The sequence below is a fragment of the Chelon labrosus genome, assembly GCF_963514085.1.
Source record: "Chelon labrosus genome assembly, chromosome: 7".
NCBI lineage: Eukaryota > Metazoa > Chordata > Actinopteri > Mugiliformes > Mugilidae > Chelon > Chelon labrosus.
In genome coordinates, this window is record NC_140343.1 from 21,158,032 (window position 1) to 21,181,319 (window position 23,288).

General features: G+C 40.1%; 2 protein-coding genes across 4 annotated transcripts; one reads left to right on the forward strand and one right to left on the reverse strand.

The window, feature by feature from the left end:
- Window positions 1-9,159: 9,159 nt before the first annotated feature.
- On the forward strand, window positions 9,160-18,032 carry ube3a (ubiquitin protein ligase E3A). Of its 3 annotated transcripts, XM_084548937.1 has the most exons (11): window positions 9,160-9,513; window positions 10,713-10,759; window positions 11,037-11,314; window positions 11,402-12,600; window positions 12,707-12,851; window positions 13,331-13,536; window positions 13,745-13,909; window positions 15,003-15,158; window positions 15,245-15,318; window positions 15,407-15,550; window positions 15,731-18,031. In XM_084548937.1, coding segments are annotated over exons 2-11 (2,490 nt in total). In that variant the 5' UTR covers window positions 9,160-9,513; window positions 10,713-10,757; the 3' UTR covers window positions 15,852-18,031. The 3 variants fall into 3 exon arrangements, with proteins under 3 accessions (XP_084405063.1, XP_084405061.1, XP_084405062.1); XM_084548935.1 differs by having other exon boundaries at window positions 10,713-11,314; window positions 15,731-18,032; XM_084548936.1 differs by lacking the exon at window positions 9,160-9,513 and having other exon boundaries at window positions 10,696-11,314; window positions 15,731-18,032.
- Window positions 18,033-18,077: 45 nt separating this feature from the next.
- cnga3a (cyclic nucleotide gated channel subunit alpha 3a) lies at window positions 18,078-22,889 on the reverse strand. Its single transcript, XM_084548938.1, has 6 exons — window positions 22,255-22,889; window positions 22,024-22,101; window positions 21,278-21,451; window positions 19,765-19,866; window positions 19,580-19,686; window positions 18,078-19,480 (listed from the first exon to the last, which is right to left on the reverse strand). The coding sequence occupies exons 1-6, from the start codon at window positions 22,353-22,355 to the stop codon at window positions 18,084-18,086; spliced, it is 1,959 nt and encodes a 652-aa protein (XP_084405064.1). The 5' UTR covers window positions 22,356-22,889; the 3' UTR covers window positions 18,078-18,083.
- Window positions 22,890-23,288: the final 399 nt, after the last annotated feature.

Genomic DNA, 23,288 nt, shown 5'->3' on the forward strand with positions numbered 1-23,288 from the left:
AGTAGCCAGTTCTGTCCAAATGTCAATAAATCTGCCTTGCAACACATGTCTAATCTCACAAATAATATTTCATATCATGTTTGTTTAAACCTTACAATACATCTGTTTTCTGTGCATTAAACAAACCCATTCTAACATGTTAATAAGTGGGATTTAGAGGTGCTAGCAGCAGATTTTGTTCCTCCAGTCTTTATGCTAAGCTACGCTAACCGTCAGACATTAGTGATATCAATCTTCTAATCATTCCTTTAAGCACTGCAGCATAGGTTGACAACAAGCTACCGTCACGTTCCATAAACATGTTTACTTGAAGCTCCTTTCTCGACAGTTCTTTTCATATGCTGAGTTTATTTCAAGCCAGTCTTTTATTTTTATCTTTTTTTTTTTGCTGGTGTTTAGCTGTAAACCAAATCCTCAGTACTGAGAGGTGCTGAAGGTCTTTCCCTAATGCAAACGATTCAGCCTGAAAATTAAAATTTGCACTTTGAAAGCGTTATGTCCGAACTGCCGTTGAGAGCTGTTGGTGCTGGTGCCGTGTTCAGTGCTCACATACAGTGTATTAATAATGGGAGCTTGTTCTATTCTTACCTTTGCAAACAATACAATGTATTCGTCTTCATGCTCAAACTAAGGTTGGGAAATTGGAAAGATGCTAAGATTTGTTAAGGATTTAAAGCAGCAGCACCTTTAATATTTTATGATTGTTGTATCTCTTGTCTCGTTGCAGTATGTTTTTGTATAAAGTAAAACATTTACCAAAGGTCATTTATATTTCTGTATTTTCTAAGCAGTAGTATGTGCCTTAACACTGGATAAGAAATCACAAATCTGCTCACGATGCTGAATCTGTATTTGTTCATGACTGAGGACCTTCGTGTTTGGCTAGAAACTACATGTTATGTGGTTTCTTCTCTCCTGCCTGTACTGTTTTTTTTTTTTTGTTTTTTTTCTTGCACATGCTGCCTTTCTCTGGCATTTTGTTCAGAGTCCAACTCCACGGTCTGTTTGCTTCATTTTGTAGGTCCTGTCCGTTCTGTGCTTTTGGCGGCGTCGCACTTAGTGTGCCAGAATGAGTGTTTTCACTGCTGCATTCCAACGTACCCGCGTTCGCATATTCCCCACAGGAACATTTGTTCATCTCACCGCACACAACCTTGGACCCGTCTGAGCTGATATTGTTGGCTCTTCAGTTTTATTTTGGTTACAAGTTACATTCTTTACAATGGCTGTATCACTCGTTGGGGGAATTTATCTTCTCTCAATCCATCAGTGTATTTCAAGGTATTAATCTAGACAGGATATTGTCTAGGCTCTGTAAGGAAATGGATTGTAGTGAGCAGGAAATCCCATAGAGCTCCAGGACCTCAACAACTTTTTGTTTTTATCAGTTTTTGGTCATTTTGGGTAATTGGAGAATTTCTTGTACATGGCAACTTGTGAACAAAATAAAAATTCAAATAATAAAATGGTTATCCTTTGCTACATGTTTGTCTTTACAAAGAAATAACCTTTGACCTTTGGAAATGGGTTTTTTTATTTTTATTATTTAACCTTTATTTAACCAGATAAAAGCCCATTGAGATCAAGATCTCTTTCACAAGGGTGACCTGGCCAAAAAGGTCAGCAGCACGAGGCACAACAGCAGCACATGTCAACACAGACCACAAAGAGCAACAGACAGAACAAAACATGCAATCCTAGAGATGCAACAGCAGTCCCAGTCAGAGACGTGGGAGCAGTAGCACAACAAACAAATCAAGATTTGAAACACAGGCACTGTTCAATGAATTTCTGCTGCCTGTCTTTCAGGATAGAGCGGAAGGCTCCAAGTGAAATCAGTTTAGAGAGTTTTAGCTCAGTCTGTAGAGTATTCCATGCCAAAGGGGCGGCAAAGCTGAATGCTCTTTTCCCAAATTCGGTCCTTACCCGGGTTGAAAATAAACCTTGGGCTTTATTTTAAGATTAGTTTTAAATTTCAGCTAGATGTTTGCTTTATAAAAAAATATATTCAAAGTACAGCCTCAAGGGATAGTCAACCTAAAATAAGAACATGTATCTTATTGGGAGGCTTTTTGAGATATTATTCTGATTGTTGTTTCTGTGCTATTATATTATATACATATTATACACATATTACGTATATATTATAACATATGCATAAAGATACATAAAACATTGCAAAACCGTCAGTTAACATGACATGGTTGTGTTATTATTAAATTGCCAGACACAGAGCAACATTAGCATTCAGTTGATGTGATCAGTCTTGTTTTGTCTACCTAACAAGACAAGTCCGATATTTACTCCTCTTTAGCTCTGTTGCTAACTAACAAGCTCTAGCTTTGTCAGTTGTTTGGGGCTGAGTAGGTTTCTGCTGGAACCACTGAGTCATCATTCTCGGTGGGTTGGGCCACTAAGGGCGAAACCCTCCATATTACATAGAGTGATCCATCCATTGATGGTATAAAAATATTGATTACAGCAGCTTTAAAGCACCTGCCTGATGAGAATCTTTAAAGATGAATAAAAATCCAGTGTCATCCCGTGCCATAGTGGGTGCTGTTGAGCAAATGTTCTAGTCTTACTAAATGAAGTTAAAGTGTATGGCCTTTGAACATAAATATAAATGAAAAAAATATAAAAGTCCAGTGTTGGCGCCACGATGGGACGTCACTCTTTATTTCTTGTCATCCAGGGCTTTAAGTTGGCCAGTATTCTGGCATAGCATCTGCTCTCACTAGTTTGTACACTCTTCTGTCCATTCACAATGGCTCTTAAACTACATTACCCAGGGGGCACTGCGTGTTGCTTGACTCCTTTTGTTCTCACTTCCACAACACTAGTTTTTCACGTGCAAATTCATGACAGCAATCTTGGATAAATCAGGAAAAACAGAAGAATAAGAACATGTCAGTAATGTTGGTCTGGCTTCAAAAAATAGAAACGGGGCCAAAACAGAGTTGGGTGATGACATACGCATAGGTTCATAATTTGTGCGGCACACTAAGTTTGTTCAATACATTTATGATAATAAAATCAACATTAGTACAGTTTATTCCCAGCAGCAATTTCAGAATGTGAAGCGTAGCCTGATACTGACCACCTGACATCATCATCATCATCATCATCATCAATGGACAACTGAGGTGTGTGAAAGTTCTGTGCAAATTCAGCACCTGCAGTCACAGACCACTGCTCTTCTGATGGTAATGCATCTAGTGCTGAGGAGAACTTTCATGCAAAACATAGATGCACATTTACTGCCACATGCCTGTGTAGCATGAGCTTTGTAACCGTGTGCATGCTGGCATCATTATTTGGCATGCTGTACTGGTATGTCTGTGCTCCTAGCTGCATGTTTTCTCCTCATGCGTTTAAACAGATTATCATCAGAAAGAATTATAATAATCTGACTAATCTGACAGCAAGATATTTATTCTCTTGATATTGGTTCAGCGCAGACACTGGATAAGTCAATTTTGAAAGGCCATCCCACTAAGGGTTAGGGGTTTAATTCCAAGACACTTAAACTTGCCTTGACCATTCAAGCCTCTCAGTGTGTTTGCTTTTTAAATAAACTGGCTTCAGAGTGAGGCAGTGACCCCACGTATCAGTGCTATATAGTACAGTGTCTGCACACGTTCAGTTCTATTTTAGCCTCAAATTGCTTAGCAAGAGTGGGTTTCTCATCCGGAGATAATGATGACTCCTCTACCCTGGCGGTGCTGCTCTGTTCATCTCTTTCAAAGCCCGTGTGTAATCCAGCCACACTGATCAGCTGTTTTTTCTGCATACTGTGTGTACACACAGACGTGTTTGACTTTGCGCATACCTATAGTCCCTGCACAATGTTCTCCACGGTGCATCGGCTCTTAATGACATTACTGTCCATACAACAGGCAGCCTGCGCAGTAAAATGGATTTTTGTCATATATGTTATTAGAATTCATGTAAAAGATTGATAATATAATTAGACAGGCTCTACCATGGAAATGAAGGATTCCTCACAGCGTTCTCTGTAAATTACTTTCTGGATGACCTGCAGTCAGCAGACAGGCAGGGGAATAATTCTGCACATGCTAATGGAGTTTGATCTGAATTTCATCATAGGGGAGCTTCATTGATTCGGGTCATTAAAGTCGCCGTGACCTGCTTCATGACCCGACATTTTAACAAGCCTAAATCGGGATATTTTCAATTTCCTAAGGCGTCTTGTAAATAACCAGGGTCCAATGAAGCCGTCAGATAGCTGGATTATGTGAGCGCCACTTTAAAAGCCTTGCAGCCTCTCCTCCCCACTCTCCTTTGGAGTTTTGCTGATAAGATAGAAACGTTTTGTTCATTCACACCAGTGGAGATATGCACTGCCTTTATTCTAATTAATAAATGAAGGCGGTGTTTTGCGAGCCAGGGCCATCTGCCTTCCAGTTGGTGGAGGAATTGTATGGGTGCATTCTGCTCTATCACGTAGGAGCGACTCAGACACAAAGCATTATTGCTCTTTTTCAGTCCCACTGACACAGGAAGCCAGCCAACAGAAACAGCGGGGGTACGCACTGAAAGATAGACAAATACAGACGAGTAATTTAGGGTATTTGGTTCACTTGACACTTGACAGTAAACTGCATGAAGAAATAGAAATGCTAAAAGTAAAAACAGAACTGAGATACTAAACAACTAGACAACTAAAATAATAAAGTGACACAGCCAACACTGATGATGAGGAATTGGCTGTGGACAGAAATATATATTATTTTAAATTTACCAGCTTCACCATCCAAGTTTAGTGTGTTATCATGATGCATGTCTTAAGGCAACTGGATACGACACTCTATCTCAACAAACCCTATTCACGTGAGTTTCAGATGTTCCTATTTTAACCCCAACGCAAGTTTGAACTTGGACTAATTAGAGTTTGAGGGTCAAAAGTGTCACTTTTTTGGCCCTAACTCAAGAATTTAAGCTCAAATTATGACGAAAGTTCACACAAATGTCTAATAGATAAAACTCAAATGTTAATGTAATGATATTTTATATCGGAAACGTCAAAGGTCAACTCTAATAGGACACTGTAATGTTCACTTTCATTAAATTCCAACAAAATCATCCCTAGATATATGACCAGAGCATGGGCAGATATGGATGCAAAATGATCTGTAACTAGAACAGAGTGGTCAGTCCAATGTGTTCATTAGAAGGATGGGTCATTAGTAACTTTGTACAGAAGTCAACATGACAGCTTGAACTAGCAACAGACTGAACGTACTACTGAAGTGAGGACGGTCCACCTCATTGTGAAGGCCACGGCCATGAGCTCTACCTTGAGATCATGTGCTGAGCTATGATAGCTTAGGAAAAGCATGAAAATACACCTCTCCTCGTTAGTTTTGCATGTATTTTATTATAAACCAAACTACTAAAGAAGCCAAAAAGGTTTTGAACGGATTATGGTGGTAGTTTAAAAGTTCACTTAATCCAGCAGCAGGCTTCATAGTGAAAAGGAAGTGGATCACTACAGACAGCAGGATTCATCCTCTGACAACCATGAATGTCTGCTTGTGCCCAGTTAAGATGCTCGATAAGTGAAAACACTGATCTGTTGATGGGCCTAAACGAAAAATAACAAGTCATGGGATCAACCAAGAAACTTAAGGGTGCATCATTTGGGGATTACATTTCCCTGTACACTATATCATCACAATCCATCCAATAGTCATTGAGACTTTAAATTAAAAAGGTCATCGTCACAGTGGCCCTACCAGAAAACTCATGCAAAGATTCATCCTCTGAGAACCATGAATGTCTTGACTGGAGCTCATTATTTCCATAGAGCCTTTGAGATGGCTAAAAAACAACAAACTCAGGGCAGAGAAAAAAAAAACAAGACACACATCATAAATAGAGAGTCTTTGTGAAGCATAAACCTTTATATAAGCAAATTCCTCCTTTTTGTCTCGTAAACATTTTAGTCCGCCGTTTGCCCACTCGTTGTGATGATGTCGACATTTGCGTTCTGCTGAGGTGCTGAAAAGCCCCAGAGCTGATGAGCTTGGGTTATGAGCCAGAAGTGAGGGCGCCTCTAAGACACATGTATCCTGACAGCCAACAGAAGACATCAACTCAGTCCTGATTGCCTCAGTGACCCCTGTCTCTGCCCGTTGCGTGGCACATTTCCAGCAATCGCTTAGCAGCCATAATAAAATAATCCCACTCTCCACAGCACGGCTGTGTCCTACATGCAACCTTCAGCATCCTCTCCTGAACTTTGCACCACCCTGCAGTCGCACTCCCAATCTGCCAGCAGTACAGCTGAGGTTAATTGATGTGGCACGATGATGGCGATTTTAGGTACACTTAGCTCAGATGTGTTAGCCGAGAGGGAAAGGATATGACCACAGACTATCACACAGAAAGCAATGGTACCAGCTACAATAATGTGTCAGGTCTGCTCCTGAATCAGTGGCTGCGGCTCCTCCATTAGAATCATTAAACATAAACATTATTTGGAAATGATGAACCAGCTACTTACGTGTGCTTGAGTGTAAAATATATTGCAGATTGATGCACCTTTCTTCCACGCAGCAGGCAGCTTTGATGGAATAGGCGCATCAGCGTATGTTATTTACAGTGCATTGTTACATCCTGTCAAAAAAAAAAAAAAAAAAAAAAGCTGAAAACAACAACATCTGCTTTTCTTGGATATACTGTGACCTGGATGACTGAGAACCTTCTCAGACTTAAACACTTTTTTTTCCCCTTTTCAATGTTAAAATCATAAATTCAATTAAAATCACTATTTTAAAATGAAATATGAAATTTGAAATCTCTCAGAGCGAATCTACATCCACAGCCACTTCATCAGCAAGTAGTTGTTTAGCCTATTTATATATATATTGTGTTGATCAATGGCAAATTTACCAGCTGAGCAGTTTATTCTGTGTGTGACAGTTTAGTAGTTGATCATATGTTTTGTATGTAAAATATCGATATGCAAAGTCCCTAAATGTAGCTGCCAAATAAATTTAGTTAATTAAAAACCACCATGTCTCCCAGTGAAATGTACGGAAGCATATTGCTGCCACACTGTAGGAAAAAAAAGGCTCAATATTATGTAATTACATGAAAGTTTCTTGTTATAACATGATATTTTTCATGTTTTAACAAGATAAGTATCATGTTATTTCATGAAATTATCACGTTATTTCATGATAATGATATTTTCATGTTATAACGTGAAAATATCATGTTATTTCAAGATAAAATATTTTCACGTTTTTACATGAAAATATCACGTTATAACATGAAAATATCATTATCATGAAATAACGTGATAATTTCATGTAATAACGTGATAATTTCATGAAATAACGTGATACTTATCTTGTTAAAACGTGAAAAATATCATGTTATAACAAGAAACTTTCATGTAATTACATAATATTGAGCCTTTTTTTTTTTCTACAGTGTGGCAGCAATACTCTTCCGTAGAAATGTAATGAAGTACTGGTAATGGGAAAGTGTGCTGAGCTGCAAGCTTGATGTTTTGTGTGCTTACAGTGACTCCCAGTGTCCATGTGGATTACTGCAGACATATCTTAAATAGCTATGGTAGTTAATGCTGTGCATGATATTTATTACTGTAAATGAGATATTTGTGTGTTATGACTGATCATAGAGGAAATTTTAATGTCAGAAACGACTCAGAGGAAGCATTGATAAGAACATAGATTCATTTCCAAGTAGGCTCTCCTTCTGCACTGATTTCCCTCTTTATTATTTGCCATGTACGACCCCTGTATTCACTTTGACCTCAAGTTGCACCTCCTGGTTTAAAACGAAGGCCTCTCATTGCCAGAGGACTGATAGGCACAGAGTCCAAATGTCACACTAAGTGTAAAACTCTATATCTATGCCTTGAACAATGGCAGAATAACAAACATCTCCTGAGAACCGTGAGAGCAATGCATGTGGATTAGACGATGCATAATTTACAAGGCCCTATTTCAGAATGAGACACTCGCCGGTTTTGACTACCCTTTATGTGGGCCAGATTTGATTTATGGTTTATGAATATGATTTAGAAGTTATGAATGAGACTGCACTGTTCGCTGTCCTCCGTCTACACTGCGAGCGAGCATGAATCTTTAAACCCTTCACACTTCTGTCACATATTTTACTTATATTTTCAGTCCACTTTAGGTAATTCTGCCCTGGCCACACTGAATATACTCCTGATGCAGAAAGTGTTCAAACTCCTTCTCTTTTTAAAAACTGTACTATGTTACACATTTCATTTTTAAGGGACAGTTATAGCATTTTTCACCGCTCAGTAACACATGTGGCCACGTTTCTGCAGTTTTGTTAGGTAGACTCATGGTTACCTTCCTGACCAGTTATTCAATTTGGCCGTAGATTCTATAAAGAGTCCCTTTTGGTTTCAAACTTTATCTGCTTTTATTACTATTGAGGCCACTGTGACACTCAAAACTTTATAAATGGTTTAGCACTGATCTACTGTATGCCACCATGGTCTTACCCTGGTGGTCCACAAAGAGTTCAGAGAATTTCATTGTTTGGTTTTCATCTTGACATGCTCTTCATTTTTAGGATCTGAATATGTCTGTGATTTAAACATTAAAATTTTAGATTTGTAATTCATTTTCAAATTTGACAATACATTTTCTTAGTCATGACGGGTCATTGGATGCTGACTGCATCCATTTTAAATTAAAAGGGTACAAGAGAAGACATTAAAGGTTGCATAAGATGGAACGGTCTCAACTCGTGTATGAACAAATGTAAGTGTACAATCTTTAAATACAGAGGTTTGCAGTGGAGCAATATATGAACTTCAACTTTTATAGTAGTAGTAATAATTGCAAGAAGAAAAATAACAGTAGTAGCCAATAGTAGAGCACCGACAAGATAAAACACAAACTGAATATCAAATTCACTTTGTGTTTTATCAGTTAAGGCCGGTAACACAACTTAGAGTATGAAGCACAGATCAATAATCAGTTATTTCTGAAAATCTTTATGAAAGCCATTTAAAGCTCATTATTCATTAGAATAGGTGGAAAAAAAAAATAAAAAAATTATTGCCTGCTTAAATGTGTATTTTAACACCTTTCTAAAAATTAAAAATATATATATATATCATAGTAAACATTAAATTGTTGATTATTTCCGCTTATCTCTGAGTGTCGAGCGTGCAAGTAGGAGGAGATGATGATGATGATGATGACAGCTTCGCGCTGCATGCTGGGATATATCGCGCTCTTGTTTACAAGATGGTACAGGAAAGATTTTTGCTTCTACTTTCAAGCTAAAAGTGTTTTCTCTCCTCAACGCTGTCACCTCCGAGCCTTATCTACCCGTGTTAGAGTAATTTTATTTATTTATAAAGCGGAGCCTGGGGTGAAGTCAATGTCGCCGCTCTCAGAGTGACTGAAGAGATTTTATTTTTTATTTTTTTTGCAGTGTCACTGACAGACACTATCTATCATATCTCAGGTTGGTACATGAAACTGACCCAGACGACACGGGGCACTGAACCTAACACTACTTTATGCCCATTTATTTTCTTAGCCTGGTTAGTAGTTTCATATCTTGCTAGCTTCAGGCCGCTATGTCCGCCTATGCCGCTATGCCATAGTCAGCTGTCTGTTTTTGCAGTATCATGTTGGTGGTGTAATTATAATTTAACCAGAATGCACGCTGTAGTAATAATAATAATAATAAAAATAAAAAGTATTTTTTATTAGGACTATGAGTGTTCAGAATGTTTTGCATGGCAAATTGTTTATTTTATGTGTTTTTATATTAAACAAGGCCTATGGGTTAACCAGGTATCTTTGGACAAACACACCTATTTGTCTCTTGTATGACAAAAGCTGTAAGTCGAAATCTCACTTTTAACCAGTGTAGATCACTCTTTCTGATGTCCAGTCACTTTAACTACAGAGTCACCTTTACTGCAGGATGCTGACATGAGTTCACAATAAAAAGCCACAAACTAATTATAAAGAGCTCTAGATGTTCTTATTGTTCAGTCCAGTGGTTTAGCCCACCCTTGCTTTCCACGTGACTTCAATAGAGCAACCATACTGAATAACTACACAGTGACTATAATAGCTACAATTTAATTTGATTAAGTTTAAATCTTCTGTCCCACCAGAGTTTTCCTACGCTGCTGATTGATGCTTTTTCAGTCGTATTTCATCCCTGCAGCTCAGAATAATGTGAGGAATGTGAAATTAATGATTGACCGTGAATGTAAAGGTGAAATGTTGGTTAGATATTAGGAATTAGCTGACTGCATTTCTCCTCCTATTCTTTCATCTTTAGAACCAGAAGTGATCAGATGTTACTCATATTCCCTCTACATTATTAGGCAAATATGTTTGTCCCAGCTTGTCTTTGATTTATTTTACAAGTGAACAGAGCATACTATAGATACTATAAGATACTACTATAACAAAATTGAGCTGGTTGATATATTAGCCAACACTAGCTTGTTGCAGGTATATCGATAAAGGTTTTCCAGAAGCAAAAGATTGAGGTTGAGGCTGCTCTACTATTATGGCACATTTTTAATCCAGATGCATGCCCGTTTTAGGCTGATCAAGTCATAAACAACTAATCATGATAGAGAAGCCACCATACATTTACAGCAATTATGTTCTCACAATACTGCTAAATGTTTCTTTCAGAGTACTGTCCATCAGGCCTGCAGAAGGGTATCTGAATCCATCCGAATGTAAGTCTCTTTATCTGGACTTGCATTAGTAATAGCTAAACTAACACACAAGTTGTTAGTTAAACTAATACCTTTGTTCAGTGTTGCACCCTGTCTTTTTTTTCTTAGGATCGTAAAATTAGGTGTATTTGCATTTGACAAATATCCAGTCCACACTGTATACACTGATTTACCTAAATATATATGTAAGTTGCAAGTATTTGTTAATGTTTTTTTGTCCAATCATAGACGACTTTCAAACGATCATTCTGACTTCCTGTCTAAATATCTTGCACAGGAACAGAGCGACTGCAAAGCATCTAATTGAGCGCTACTTTCGGCAGTTAACTGAAGGCTGTGGAAATGGCAACTGCACGAACGAGTTTTGCGCATCGTGTTCTGATTTTCAACCTTTGGATAACAATACGGCAGCTGCCAAAGCGCTTGAGCTCTTTAAGATTAATGCCAAACTCTGTGATTATTACCCCTCCATCGCATCCAGCGCCGACAAAAACACTCAGCTGGACAGTAAGATGAGCGACAAAGACCATTGTTCCACCAAGGACAACTATTCAGGTACTGTAAAACTCTCAACCATTGATTATTGTGGATGCTGAATTTACCGGCTATTAAATAGTTTTTTATTTTCCTGTGCTTTTCCAGATGTTCATTACCTCACAGAGAAGACTGTGTGTATGATCCTCAGTGTCTGCGAGAAAGAAGGGGACTTTTCTGCTCTTGTCCGTGTCATAGGCAGGATTTTTTCTAATGCTGAGGCCCTGATGAAAAGTTTCAGGAAAGATGAACCAGATGATCCAGAAAACCAAGACTCTTTTAAAACAACAGACGTGGAGAAAGGTGAGGAACAAAATGAGGAGTTGGGTGCCTCCTCTGCAGCCGCTTTGCAAAATGAAGCTCCAAATGAAATGTTCGACTCCTGTGAGGTTACAGTAGACATCAACGCCGTGAGGCGAGTCTATGACAAACTTCTATCCATTGACCAGGTCCAGGCAGCTCTTGTGAACGCAATCGTTTACCTCACTCCTAATGTAGAACTTGACCTGGAATATCTTGATGTGTACGAAACAAACCCTGATTATCTGAATATATTTATCATCGTGATGGAGAACAGTAACCTTCACAGCCCAGAGTACCTCGAAGTGGCATTACCACAGTTCTGCAAGGCGATGAGCAAACTGCCAGTGACTGCGCTCGCCAAGCTGTCAAAGCTCTGGTCAAAGTACAGTCTCCCGCACATCCGCCGTATGATGGAGACCTTCCAGCAGCTAATCACATTCACAGTTGTCAGCAATGAGTACGACGGTGAAAACCTGGTAAACGATGATGAGACTGTGGTGGCTGCAACCCAGTGTCTGAAGGTTGTCTTCTATGCAAGTATCTTGGGAGGTGAGGTGGATATAGAGCACAACGAGAAGGAGGAGGACGACGCCGACTCGGATGAGCTAACCCTCCATGAGTTGCTAGGTGAGGAGCGGCTCTACAGGAAGGGCCCCCGGGTCGACCCACTTGAGAAAGAACTGGGCGTCAGACCTGTAGACTGCATAAGACCCCTCATTCCCTTTGAGGATTTTATTAATGAGTCGGTGAATGATGTGGTGGAGATGGACAAAGATTTCACTTTCTTCAAGGTCAATGCAGAAACTAAGTTTTCCTTCCAGAGCTGCCCCTTCATCCTCAATGTCATCACCAAGAACCAAGGCCTATACTATGACAACAGGATCAGGATGTACAGCGAGCGACGTCTCACCGCCCTCTACAGCATGGTCCAGGGCCAGCAGCCCAACCCCTATCTCAAGCTTAAAGTACGCAGAGACCACATCATTGACGATGCCCTCGTCAGAGTGAGTATCACCAGATTCTGTCACTACTGAATATGCAGGAGATTTTAAATTAAGAGACAAGTTTGAATGTCTGGGTGATGTAATTCATTACCCTCTAATGTTACAGCTGGAGATGATCTCCATGGAAAACCCGTCTGACCTGAAGAAGCAGCTGTTTGTTGAGTTTGAAGGGGAGCAGGGTGTAGATGAAGGAGGCGTTTCAAAGGAGTTCTTTCAGCTGGTTTTGGAAGAAATTTTCAATCCTGACATAGGTGAGATTGCAAATAACAAATATAGTATGTGATGTGTACTGTGTATTCCTTTTATATATCACACACCATATTTAAAGAATAGTTCAGCATATTATGAAACATGCTCATTTGCCTTTTGCCTAATTAGATGCCACTGTCACGTCTCTCCTGTTAGCATAGCTTTGGATAAAGATTAGAAACAGCTGGCCTGACCCTGAAAAATTCTGCCTACCAACATGGATCCCAGATGAACCCATTGTAAATGAACTGAAAAAGATTTTAACTTGTCCAACAATCTCACTTAATTCCAGTTGTATGAAGACTACAGGATTACAAGCTAGCAATGTCCAAGAATTTGTGCTAAGCAAATAGCTGTATCATATTGTACAAAAGTGAGAGTAGTTCCAGTGTTGTCATCTAATTCTTTGGAAAATGTTCATCACAAATTAATTTCCTCCTTTCTGTTTTCTCTCTCTCTCTCTGAATGAATCTCTGAACAGGTATGTTCACGTATGACGACGACACCAAACTGTTCTGGTTTAATTCATCCTCGCTGGAGAATGAAGCGCAGTACTCGCTTATTGGAATTGTCCTGGGCCTTGCAATTTACAACAACTGCATCCTGGATGTCCATTTCCCAATGGTTGTCTACAGAAAACTCTTGGGAAAGAAAGGGACCTTCTTGGACCTGTCAGACTCGCATCCAGTATAGTAACTTTCTCCACAGTTAAAGCACAGACAAACACTATAAATCAGAGTGGTTTTTCCAAAATGCTTACACAAAGCTGTAATGTGCATGAGTTTACTGGTAAAATAAGATCCAATATGGCAGCAGCTTTTGAATATGTTGGATAGAAAACCAAATCTTTTATTTCTGCTGATGCACTTGACACCAGATCATTCTTTTTTTGCAGGCTCTCTACCAAAGTCTGAAGCGATTGCGTGAATATACTGGCAATGTGGAAGAAGACATGATGCTCACCTTCCAGATATCACAGACAGACCTTTTTGGAAACCCAGTATTATATGACTTGAAGGAGCAAGGAGACCAGATCCCTGTTACTAAGGAGAACAGACAGGTAAAATCTGAGCCTATGCAAGTTTAGCTGACCATGGTAAAGGGAGAATGTGGCCTTTAAAACATCAAATACTTAGCTTAGCACATAGCAGTTAGAGTAATACAGTAAAACAGTAATACAGTAAGTAGACATGCTGCGAGTTTCTTCTCATAATAGACCAAAATAGCCAGGAAAAAGTAAGATTCATTCATTCATAGTTTAATTTTAAGATGGTGCTTTTTGTGACTATGGCTGTTTTCTTTTCAGCTGAGATTCAGAAACACAGTTATTGAAGTGAAAGAACTGAGAACTGAAATAGTGCAGAAGACAGCAGCTCAATATTAGTTTCATCGTAATTTTCCTCACACGTTTTGAAGCCTTACAAAGACAAGGAGCAGAAGCTACAGAAATAGGAAAGCTAAAAGCTCTGAAGGTCATGAGCCAAACAGATAACTGTCACTGACTCTATTTGAAGCATGTAGAGGGGCACAGGGAAAAGACCACATCTTCAAATTAAATGATTTTCTTCTTGAGCTCTCGTCTCTTGCAATGACACTCCTTGATGACAGCAGCCATCCCCAGCAGGATGCAGCCTGACACAGGCACGCACACAAAAACACTTTAGGAACAACTAAAAAAACATGAAAAAACAGCACAAGGTGTTGACCTGGCCTGGTTGACTAGATCCCAAACTGATCAAGTATCTGTGGGATGATCCACAGAGGCCCCACTAACAAGGGGCACTAACAACATTCTGTTGCCAGACACCACAGGACACCCTCAGAAGGTCCATGTCCATTCTCTGATGAGTCACAACTGTTTTGAAGGAAACAAGGAGACCTACACAATGTTAGGAAGGTGGTCATAATGTTATGCCTGACCAGTGTAGGAGCACTGACCGACACACTTTCCTTGTGCCACTTTTGACTGAATGTCAGGTCTACATTTCACAAGTACAGCTCCAGGATTATTTACACACATGAAATAACTGCAAATTATTTAACAATACTAAGCAGTACCTTAAAATGAGTGATTGTTCAAAAAAGTAATAAATCAACGATGAGCCTGCTTTATTTGTTTATTCGTTATTTCTTTTTACATCTCTAACTAACAGGAGTTTGTAGATCTGTACGCTGAGTACATTCTGAACCAGAGCGTGGAGAGACAATTCAACGCCTTCAAAAAAGGCTTCCTAATGGTCACTAACGAGTCCCCGCTGAAATATTTGTTTCGACCAGAGGAAGTGGAGATGCTTATCTGTGGAAGCAGGGTGAGGAAACACGTCTTAATTTAGATTTTTATTGCTTTCACCCGGAGTCTCCATTAGTAACGGTGGAGTCTCTTTTCCCTTCTTAGAAACTGGACTTTGAAGCACTTGAAAAGACGACAGAATATGACGGAGGCTACAGCAAAGACAGTCAAATAATCAAGTAAGTGTAAGGGGGAAAAAAGTTGATGTTTAAGTTGCAGATTTTATCAGTGGCTTAGTGTTTTTTTTTTTTTTTTTCTTGCTTGCAGAGATTTTTGGGAAACTATTCACTCATTCAGCGAGGAGCAGAAGAGGCTGTTTCTTCAGTTCACGACCGGCACAGACAGAGCACCAGTTGGCGGGCTGGGCAAATTAAAAATGATCATCGCCAAGAATGGTTCTGACACAGACAGGTAGGAGACAGATTTAAACAGGTTGTTGTGTATTTAATCAGTCAACACACCTGAAAATACACCCATAGCTGACAGTTTATCCCTTTGTTCACGTCTCAGATTCAGACTCGTTCTAGTGATTCTCAGATACACCCTTTAACATCTCTGTTAAGATTTTCCCATGTTTGACTTTTCTTGCAGGCTACCGACCTCCCACACCTGCTTTAATGCTCTGCTGCTCCCTGAATACTCCTCCAAGGAGAAACTGAAAGAAAGACTCCTCAAGGCCATCACTTACGCCAAAGGGTTTGGGATGCTGTGAAAGATCCATAAAGAAAAGTCTTTGGACTTCATTTGAACAAAAAAAAAAAGGGAGTATCACAGAAAAAAACGAAAAAAACATAGGGAAATGCCATGAAACAAAATGCTGCAGTAACCCTGTGCCTAAACAAACACTTGCAGTCAAACTTCACGGTAGGCCTTTCACACGGACGCCTCACCTTCGTTTGTGAGTCACTTTCATATACATTAGATTTCCCAAAGACAATATCTGAATCATTTATTTTTTCACGTGTGTTTTATTTCCGAGCAAACATAAAACAATATTCGATTGGTGACAACTGTGAAAGTGCACTTATACACAGCACATACAGTGTGTATTTAGTCAGTTTGACGTTTTCTTTTTGTGTTTTTGCAGTCTTCAAAGTGTAGCAGTATTCAGTCCTCAGGCTCTCTTTTCCCACAAGAGTTCACTGGGCATTATGGTGCTCCTTGGGTACGATTGTCATTGTAGTAAACAGGGATTGAAGTGAAGCCTTTTATATCACTGCTACTTCAAAGAGCCTCACTGGACAAACTTATATTTAAAGTATCTCCTCTCAGTGTGACAACAAGCTCGCTACTAACCCTGAGGTTCTTTTATGGTCAGAAACTAACTATTTTAATTGTGTGCAGTGCTTCTTGTATAACCCACGAAATGTTGTGAACCTGACCCGACTGTTTGGTTTCAGAGTGTACTCACTGGCTGGCCACTTCAGACTTTCACATCCTACTCTTGGTTTTCCTCGGAGTTTCTGATTGCACACCTCTGAGTGCAGTTGCCAAACGTGCAATGATAAATATGGAAAACACATCAATGTTTTATTTGGACAAATAATCTCAGGTACATGAAGAATGTGCAGACAATGTGAAACTCTTATGTAAAAGCTGCTGTTATGCAAAGTAAAGGTGGAAAAACATTAACTTTGTCGCAAATATTCATTCGAGGAATTGTACGGTGTAGAACAACCTGAATATATGAAGGATTGATTTAACCGACAGGGAATCATCCCGTGACCTCAGTCCCTCTGAGCTGTAGGACGCTCGGTATCTTTTCCGTTCATAGATTTGTTTGTACGTTCTGCAGCTTTGACATTTTGGTTTCATAGCCAACTCTCCTCGCTCGACACCAAACAGCAGACAAAGTGAACATTTAGTTCCCTTTTAACAGCAAAAAATTTGACTTGTCACAGTGGTGAAAGCACACTTATTATATTATATTAATCATGTGTGCGTTATACCTAGGGGAGGTTTTGCTTTTTGTGCGTGCTGGTTTAGTGACATGTCTTACTGGGTGACTTAATGGAACTGAGCCATCATTACTGCGCCTGTGCTTTCCTACGACGACATGTGAAAATGTCTGCCAGGAAATAAGCTGATGCAGCTACAATTAAACTGAATAATATTAGAATTATCATTTGTTAGGGAGAAAATGGTAAAGCTGCCTTGGGGATAAAATGTCCTTGTTGTGTTCAGTCTGTTGGTTTAAATATAGCCTCTAGACGCAAACAAGGGGATCTTGCGTGAACACGAAAGTCTTGGTTGCGTATTTATGTATATTCCCCGTTGTTTTAACTGGATGTTAGCTTAAAAGTGGCATTTCACATCCGTGCAATAATCTCCTCTTGAGTTTTCAGTGGCCTTCAAGCCAGTAATAATGATTAAAAACAACCAAAAGAATATGTCGGTGTCAAGCCAAACAATATACTAGACACATACAGTGCATGTTATATGAACATTTTAATGTTTATTCACATTCAAGATTTACAACTGGTAGCGTATGCTGACAGTAAATTATAAACAGGACTGACATTTTAGATTATTTTGTTCATATAGTATCAAATGGAAGTAGCGGTTGCGGTAAGAATTGTCCTTAACACTTGGTTTTATTTATTTACAGATAGATCAATATATATTGGAAAATGCCAATACTGATCAGAAAACAAATCTCCTTATTCTAAGGCTAATCAAAGCCATTATTTTATTTTATTTTATTTTATTGTTTTTTTGCATACATGAGTGCTTCTGCTCAACGTACTGTACTCAAGTAGTTCCATGATAACATGAAATTGGCTGTGAGTCACAGCATACACACAAAAATATATCTTTGCTGCATACACTGTACACAATTTGACACATAAGATGATAATAAACATGATGTATAAATAGATATAAACACGGGCCTTTAAAAAGTGTCACTCCTTTATTTCCTGTGAGAGTTCGCGGGTGCCTCATACTACTGAACTTTTTTGTCTTTGTCGGCCACCACCTCGGAGAGGTCCTCTGGTCGCATGGATTTCACTTTGGCCTCCATGTCGGTGACCCTCTGCTTCATCCTCGTCTGGCTGGAGGTGAACTCCGCCATCAGCTGGGCGAACTTGGTCTGCATGACGTCCAGGTTGCTCTGCAGCTTGACCAGCTTCTCATCCAGGTCTTTGGGGTCGGCGCCGGCGTTCGCGACGGCCTCGTCGATCAGGTTGTCTTTCATCAGGATGGCTTTACCCTTCTCCTCCAGAGCTTTCTTGGCGTCCGGATACTCAGTGAGCGCTTCCATTAAGTCGTCTTTGGACAGGGCAAAGAGATCAGAGTATCCCACGCTTCTGATGTTGGCCGTTCTTCTGTTGCCGGCTTTACTGCCCTTGATGCCTAAGATACTGATTTCCCCAAAGTATGCACCATCACTGAGCACTACAAACTGAGTGACTCCATCATCTGCCACCACCGCTAGCTTCCCTTCTTTGATGATGTACATCTCTCTGCCAATATCCCCCTTCTTACAGATATAATCTCCGGGGCTGAACACTTGTGGCTGCAGCTTAAGCACCAATTCAATCAACAGACCGGCCTCGCAATCCTGGAAAATTCGCACTTTCTTCAGCGTATCCAAGTGGACATTGATGGCAATTTCAGCCTTAAGCTTGTCTGGGAGGTTTTTTAACACTTCCTTCTCGTCACAGGTCTTCTTCTCCGTCCACAGGTAGTCAAACCACTTGATGACCCTGGCTTCCAGGTCTTTGGTGACCTTTCGAAACTGCATGTACTGCTTTATGGAGTCGATCTTCGCCTGGAATTCGGCGCGAGATGCGTTCATGTTGGAGATCATGGCACCGACGTTACCGACAATACTAGCGAAAATCAACACACCGGTGAGAAAGTCTGCAATGACAAAGAGGTATTCAATATCCCTGACTGGTGGAGGCGTCTCTCCGATGGTGGTGAGGGTCAGCGTAGACCAGTACAAGGAGTAGATGTACTTTCTTGCCAGTCGGCCGTGCTCTGGGTGGCTGATATTGGGGTACACCCAAGTGTCCGACCCAAAACCAATTGTTTTTGAAATTGCAAAGAACATACAAGCATTCCAGTGGATAATAATGAGGATATACAGTACGAGGTTGCTGATACGGAACATATTTGGAAAGCTGGTTCTGGTTTCAGTCCGCTCAAAGAACTCAAAAAGCCTTGATATTTTGCAAAGACGGTTTAACCTGAACTCCGGGTTGTTGAATCCATAATGCAGAAACAGCAGATCAGTGGGTATCATTGAAATCATGTCATATTTGAACTGAGGCGTCGTTCTGTATTTGTCTCTCAGTTTTTTGGAATCTTTCACCAGCAGGCCTTGTTCCAGGTAACCTGAGGGACAGACACAAAATCAGAAGCTTGTTCCCATACTTACAAAAGACACCAAATGGTGTTCAAGTAAATTCTTGAATCATTTGTCAAGAGTCCGACCTGTTCTTGATCTGACAAATGTGTCTGCGTAGTAGATGAAGTCTGAGGTGTAGTCCAAGACTAGCCAGAGTTTTGTGTATGTGTCCTGGAGTTCATTAAAGCAGGCCCTAGAAGACAAGAAGAAATAATCGGTGAGCACCCTGCTCAGTGAAAAGTAAGTAGTCAGTAAGTGAAGTAAACATTACCTCGTTACAATCATCATCAGGTTGTAAAATACTGGGCCTGCGATGACGGTCAGCCATCTGTAGTACTGGTCCGCTGCTGGATCCATGATCCAGATTTCTTTCCTGGAAACAACTTAACATTAACTTGTTTTGTCTCGTGAGTTTCATTTTTACTCATATATATGAAAGAGACAGTTTTTTATTTTTTTTTTTAAAATGATTTTTCCAAGTCTTGTTCGACCTAGTGCGCCTAACGGGGTACTTACGGGGGCTCCTCTTTCTTTTTATCATCTTTCTTATCATCTTTCTTATCGTCCTTCTTCTCATCTTTTTTCTCATCCTTCTTCTCGTCCTTCTTTTCCTCTTCCTTCTTGTCCCCATCCTTCTTCTCATCCTTTTTCTCCTCCTCCTTCTTCTCATCTTTTTTCTCCTCCTCTTTTTTCTCCTCTTTTTTAATCTCGTCTTTTTTGTCCTCTTTTTTGCTACGGATCACAAGTTTGGTTTTTACGTCGATTAGAGCGAAGACGGAGGTGGGCTACGAGGGACTGTTAGAGGTCTACTGGTCTATGTGAAGGTGCTGGGTGGTGGGGGTACTTTCAGGTTTCACTATGTTTAATTACAAGGCTTTGTTGGAAGGTCTGGTGCGGGTCATACATTTGTCCAGCAGAGGGCGTCGTACTACAAGTTACTCTCATAGACTCTTGTTGGGTACAGAACACAAAATGTCTGAACAGTTCATAAAAACAACTATAACCCACCTCAAAACTTGCAACAAAACACTGTCAAGAAAGCAAAGGGACAGAGGAATTGTTTTTGTCTAAGGCAGGAAGAGATGGGAGAATTAGAGGACATGGGTTTTGGAAGACAGCTGGCGTTGTTTACTGTTTTAGCTACAAAAACAGATGTTTCTAATGTCCAGCATGACTGACTTATCTATTAAAATCTACACAGCTACGAACACACTTACTCGTCTGTGTTGTTGCAGTTGTTCATGTTGTAAGCAGCTAGTGGCCACTTACTGGCAAGACTTCGGAAAGAAACAAATGAAATGTTTTTTTGTTTTGTTTTTTGCACCGCAAACCTTCAGAGATTTTCTCATTCATTTTTTTGTAAGGCCAAATTCCTATGTAAATTTTCAATCGCACGTCTTGAACTCCCAGGAGTTTGCATAAAATTATACAATTATATGTGATTTGGGCTGATGGCTAGACCACACTCTTGGTGGTTAGCCAGGAGAGCGATATCATGGGATGGCTGGATTTCAACAGGCAAAACTGGTGTATTCAAAGAATGTGGTTGTAGTCTAATTTTAGTCTAATCTTCTTTCTGTTTAACAATGTAGGTGAGGCAGGTGTGTGTGCAGGCCCGAACAGGAAACCTCACATTACTGAAACTAAACACTAACTCCTATTTTACTGTAACTTAATTCATTTTCTAGATCCTTTAGGCCAAGTCTAACGAATTAAAGAGAAATTGTTTGCTGTTATAATGCAGCTTAGTCGGCCTGTTTGGTGGGAGTGTTTAACTTGCTTACTTTCTCTTGCGGAGCATGTCGCTATGGCCCACGGACTGAGCATTGCTCTCTCGACTGGACGTGTCTTTGAGCTCAGGGCCTCTGAAGCGGTCAAGGAACGAGTCGTGCCTCTCTTCTTTGGGTTTCATTCTGTGGGACGCCCAGTTCCGCAGCATGAAGAAGAAGTAGGACAGCCTAGGGGGTCATTGGGAGGTAGAACAGCACAAAGTGACACCCGTCTAGGCTAGGAACAAACTATTAGCTATTATTAACTATAGTCCTAACCACTCACAGTATATGTAAATACCCGAGGTGGAGGAAGTGGACAGATCCCACACTTTAGTAAAAGTACAGGAATATTATCGCTAAACTATACTTGAAGTCAGGATAGGCAAAGCAAGTAATTGTTTGGGGCTCTGTGAAATTTTAAATTTCTAAAACATAAACCCCCTTAAATCTACAGTGATGCCTGCAGTGCATCACCACTAATTTACATAGATTAGTGTGTAACCAACTACTCTGTAGCTTGTCAGGGGAACAGTCTACCTATCAGTGGTTCTCAACTTAGGGTCATAGGATACATCTGAGAGGAAATAAGACAAAACAAATCTGCAATTGTACTTTTACAAAGGTGTTCTCATCGTTATTTGAAATGGTAACTAATAAGAGAGGAGGCCCTCACAGCGTAATTGGGAATTGTGCCATTCATTTCCACCACTGGTAAATGCCTACTACAGTAATAACTATAGTGTTGTATAGACGTTTACCTGGCCATTGCTCCAGCACCTGTGAATGACTCAGAGGACAGAGCTCTCTCGCAGTTGTCTTCACAGAGAGAGTGGGCCCTGGCAGACAGCAGACAGGGAGAACATATGCAGACATGGTCACGTAAAATATCTTCCAAATTACTAATTTAGTCTGTCGGGGGTACAAAAACTGCCCCCAGATGTCAGAATGGCTATTGGTTATTCCCACAACCAGTGATGGTGATGTCAGACCTGCTGTCCCCGTTTTCTATGACGGCGAGCTCGTCGTCAGACATGTTGCTGGACGGCCGCTTTATGGCTGGAAAGGAGTTTTCACAGCACACTTTGGCCATCTTGTGGTGACTGGCTCTGCGGGCCTGGAGCACACAGGTACAGAGACAAAACACTTCATGGTGACGGCAGTCCTATCAGTCTGAAGTCAAACATTAAAAACTGAGTTATGAGAGTTTGTTGTGTGTGTTTACTGAACATCCCCTTTCACTGGCTGTCTGAGGGTAGAGCCTAAAAATACACGCTGATTATATCCTTAAACACTAAACAGGATCAGTGACCTCGCTCTGTGAACTATCAGCTGGCTTTTTAAATAACTAAGCTATGGCTTACAGGTGGACTGTAGTTTCTATGTTCAGTGGTGTGTACAGCAGGTTAAGTCTATTAGGGCACCACTTAAAGAACAGGTACAGCTGTATGTGGCTGATCGTACCGATGGTCTGGAGAAACAGACATGTCTGCTCCAGGAGCTGAATTTAAAAACATGTATAAATTGTGACTGTTTGGAGTGTTTCTGAATGATTCATACTGACTGTATGTTTTTGAGAACAGTCCTATCCTTATACGATTCATAAAGTGTCATCTATTAGGTGAGGTTTGATTGATTGATTATAAAGATTTAAAATCGATTTTCTGTTTTCTGTTTTCTTTAGTTTTGTTTAGGCTCTTGTTTAGTGCTAAACAATGACTCACTGATCTCTGGGGAACACCACTGTTTGTAACACGTGCACTCATGTAGATTAGTGCTAATTCCAGGGAGTTAAGCAACCCCCACTAAATTAAATCACACTGACAGAAACGCCAAGAAGCTGAGTGCTTGAAGGGTGACGAAAGGTAAACTCAACTGTGCGTCTGTCTCTCTGGATTGAAGTTACATCACCATCTCCCAATCATGCAGCACTTTCCTTGGTTTGATCAAAACAATGAATCATGAAGTGCTACACGGACAGTGAAGGTTATTAGAAATCACTGTGGTTGTAAAGGTACCAAATGAC